The sequence below is a fragment of the Condylura cristata genome, unplaced genomic scaffold (genome assembly GCF_000260355.1).
Source record: "Condylura cristata isolate star-nosed mole 26May11 unplaced genomic scaffold, ConCri1.0 scaffold00034, whole genome shotgun sequence".
Taxonomy (NCBI): Eukaryota; Metazoa; Chordata; class Mammalia; order Eulipotyphla; family Talpidae; genus Condylura; species Condylura cristata.
This window is the reverse complement of record NW_004567135.1, coordinates 9002193-9006235: the sequence shown is the minus strand read 5'-3', so window position 1 is coordinate 9006235 and position 4043 is coordinate 9002193. Positions and strand designations below refer to the sequence as shown.

The window sequence follows — 4043 nt, the reverse complement described above, 5'->3', positions numbered from 1 at the left end:
CATTTCACCCCAACAAGACAGGCAGTGGTCTCCTGCGCTCTCGGGTGGCTGTCTGCAGAGCAATCCAGAGAGGGCGTGTGTGGCGAGGATGGGGGGGCGGCAGAGCGGGGCCTGATGGGAGAGGGTGGGCGGCTTGCAGGGCGACGTGGAGGCTGGGTCTAACCTGATGCAGGGGGTTCTCAGGCAGAAGAAGACGTGAGCCACTGTCCAGTTTAAAGGACTGGACACTTAAAAGACTGTCCTTTTAAAAGACTCCCCAGTCCCGTGGCTGTGTGAGCAAGGGCAGGGAGTGGCACGGTCAGGTGTGACAGGGACAGAGGGTGGCAGCTTGCACCCCAGTAATGGAGTGGAGATAAAGAAAAACGGGTGGGCTTAGGGGGCCTTTTTGTGGGTAGAGGATGAACTGGGCTTATTCGTGGCCCAGAAACTGGAAAGAGAGCCGGAGGGGTCAAGGGGGACTGGTGTTGGCCAGTGGGGCCTGCAGAGAGAAGATGCCCAGCACAGGGCTGAGGGCCTTCTCACAAGACTCGCCCCACACAGCTCCACGCTGGGTGTTTGGCACTTACCAGTCTGGCATTGCCTCCAGCTGCTAGAAAACTCTGCCCCTCCCCGCACCCCCACACTCCATGCACTGAAGCCCCTCCAGGGCAAGAACTGGTGCTTTGTGCTCAATGCTCTGGACGTTAAAAACAGTGTCTTCCTCCCATGGGTGGGGGTAGAATCCCAGAGGAGGTGCAAGTAATGCAGGGGTGCAGGGATGGCCAGTGTCACAAGGGGGGCTCGCAGCCGCGTGGGGGGGGTTTCTTTTGAATACTGGAACCATCGATCTGGACACCCCCAACTCCACGTGCAGCAATGCCTCACTTACCACACTGCACCATCCAAGAGCAGAGATGAGCTAGTAATGATCCCCCCAGCGTCCCACTGGCGGGGGGCAGGGGAGAGGGTGGGCCTGAGAGTCTGGTGGTTCAGCTGCTAACCCCCCAAAAGGTATTTTACCTGACTTCTCATCTGTCAGCCTCTCTCCTTATACATAATCCATGCAACATGCACCTGCTGTCAGGTTTCTCTCTCTTTACAAATTCGGGCTTGTCTTCAAAACTTGTTCCCTCTAAAATATTACTCCTGAACTCAGCTGGGGGGTGTCTGAACGGACGCGGGCTTGCTTCTCCCCGGGACTGCAAACTGATGGCGAACTTCATTAAGAGCGAGGCAGGTTCTTGCAGAAGGGACAGCATGCGAGTCTTCCCTCGGAACTCAGACAAGCATAAAGCCAGCCCAGGCAGTTTTCTGTCATCATAAAAGATTAAAAGAAGCATTTTACTTGTTAGCAGGAAAAGAAAGTCCTGGGTCACTCAGAGCAAACAGCGCCATGCAAACAAGGAAGCAGGAATTTAAGATGCTCCTCACCTGTATTTCACTTGTAAATATCATGATTTAGGCCAACTCTGGTTTTGTTTATTCTGTTTTAAGGGGAAGGCGTCACCTTTTCTTTTCTGGACCACGGTGTGGTTAATTAAGTGGCTTCAACCCTTGCCCCGCGCCTTCCACCTGTGTCTCTCTTCGGCTAAAAATCCTAATTGCTTTGCTAGTCGGCTCTAATTACTGTGAGGAAAGAATCTGATTTGTGCCTTTATTCTGCTGGTCCTCCAACAGCACCTTGGGCTCCCAAATGCTTCTTGCTTGATAACCACCTGCTAAGCCAGGTCCCTTTTTTTGTTTGTTTGTTTGTTTTCCTTCTCTGCTTCCTTTTAAGCAGGAGAGAGTACAGAGGGGTGACTGGCTCCTAGGAGGGGCTCCCTGGCTCTCTTTCCTCAGCCGGCTTCCTCTGCTCCTGGCCTTCTTTAGCAGATGCCCCTTTCCTTACAAAGCTGTGGCGAGGAGGCAGCTTCATTTCATCAGGAAATAAGGGCTGCTGTGGAACACGCTGGCTTCTCAGGCTGGGGGGTGGGGGAGAAAAGAAGCAGGTACACTTCAAATCGGGCACCTAGGTCTCACTCCCCACATGAGAGGCGCTGCTGGAACTCACTGCAGGCCATACCCGAACCGGAACCGGAATTCACCAGAGCCCATGAAGGGCGCTGCCTGTGGGAGTCGCCCCCCCTCCCCGTTCTGCAGAGAGGAAGGTGGAGGGCAGGGTGAATAGAGAGAGAGCGTGAAGGGGACAGCACCCGCTGGTGCTGGGAACTGTGGCTGTTTCTCGGGGCTGCCACAGCCATGAACTTGGTGGTTGCAAACAGGAATGTATTTCCCTCGCGGCGCTGCAGCTTCAAATTCTCAGGCCAAGGCGTTGGCAGGCCAGGCCTCCTCTGCAGCCTCCAGAGCAACAGCCCCCTTTTTGGTGGCTGTACACAGCCCGGGGTGTCCTTGGCTTGTCCCTGCATCTCCCCAGTCTCTCTGCCTCTGTGGCCTCGGTCTTCTCTCCTGTGTGTCTCTGTGTCTCTCCTAGAAGTACAGTTGCCCACCAAAGCCCAGAACGACACTTCCTCAAAACCAATTGCAGCTGTAAAGACCCTGTTTCCAAAATAAGATCACACCGTAAGGTTCTAGGTGGGCATGCCTTGGGGGGGATGCTGGTCAGCCCATGACGGTGAGTGAGCAAACAGAGCTTGATGGGAGAGGAAAGTTTGCCAGGGAATGACCACAGGCAAAGGTCAGGTGCTGAGCACCCACAGGCTGACGGTGATGGAACAGCCGACGCCTCCATGGCCCTTGCTGTGTGCCGGGTCCTGCTTCGGGCCAGGTTCTACAGCCTGTCTTACAGAGAGGGAAAGTGAGGCGCAGAAGGACTGTACAAAACGCCCAGAGCCCTGGGAAGCAGAGCCAGACCGGATGAACATTTCTAAAGGCATTTCACCCCAACAAGACAGGCAGTGGTCTCCTGCCACGGGCAGGGAGCTCATAAGCAAACGCTGTTGGCTTTTATCCACCCCTGTCAGGAGAGCAAAGCGGCTCCTTTATTGGTGTCAGCGTCCTGGTGTCCGGAGATTCGGGCGAAGAGCCGAGCCGGCGGCTCCAGGAAGGGGGAGAGCGTTGACTTTAAATTCTTAGGACTTTCGAGGCGGTGGCTGCTGGTGAAGGAACCCACACAGGAGCTCCGCAAGCCCAGGCCCCAAAGCCACCCACGAAGGAGTGACCCCTGGCAACGCCCCAGTCTCCCCCAGTTCCCTTTTCTAGTGCCTCCCCCGGGATGACGAGCCGCCCCAGCTCACCCAGACTGGGGGTGCCCTGGGGTGTGAGGATTTCGTTTTGAGAAGCCAAGACAGTCCTGCCTTGGCACGCCAGGCCGAGTTGTTCACCCAGCTCACAGCTTCCTCCTCCTGAGCTCCCAAGATAGGGAGGAGCTCCCGCGGTGCCCACGGGTGCCCCTGGGTCTGTCCTGGCTGGTGCCGATGGTCTTAGGGATACAGGAGCCGTGTTGATTCTGTTGGCTGGGAGGTGCCCGAAGCAGGAAGCGCCATGAACGGCAGTGCGGGGCGGGGTCTGCAGCATGGTGCCCTCTTGCCTTGCAGGAGAAGAGGATGAAGAGGAGCCCGAGATGCCGGTGGGGCCCCGGCCCCGCCCACTCTCCGAGCTGCACCTGAAGGAAAAGGCGGTGCCCATGCCGGAAGCCAGTGCGTTCTTCATCTTCAGCCCCAACAACAGGTGTGTGAGGATGGCGGAGAGGCCCAACCCTGCCGTCTTCGGGGTTCGGCCGAAGGTGCTGGCAGCCGCAACCTCTGGGTGGAGCCAAGGCCCTCGCCACTTCCTGCAACCTGTGAAAACAGGAAAGGAGTTCCTGGAGTCCTCACCAGAGTCGCTGCATGTCTTGTTTTCTCCACTTTTGAGCGTGTGAACCCCATTGCTGTGCTTTTGGTGACACCCCTTGGTAATTTGCCAAGTGTGTTTAATTTAACGAAGTCCAAAGTGAAACACTGTCCTAAATCTCCTCCTGCAAAATAGAAAATCTTAGATGACTTTTAAAAATATTTATTTATTTATGCATACAGAACTGGGGTACAGGCCAGAGATGCGGAGGGTGAGAGGATTCACCAGAGACAGAG

At 55.9% G+C, this 4043-nt stretch overlaps 1 protein-coding gene across 16 annotated transcripts in view; it reads left to right on the top strand.

Annotated features, from left to right (window-relative positions):
* Positions 1-4043, top strand: part of CACNA1C (calcium channel, voltage-dependent, L type, alpha 1C subunit) — a 528989-nt gene that overhangs the window by 454190 nt on the left and 70756 nt on the right. For all 16 annotated transcript variants that reach the window (XM_012732386.1, XM_012732387.1, XM_012732382.1 and 13 more), the window contains one exon: positions 3513-3645. In XM_012732386.1, coding sequence (XP_012587840.1) covers positions 3513-3645 — 133 coding nt within the window. The remainder of the gene's footprint in view (positions 1-3512; positions 3646-4043) is intronic.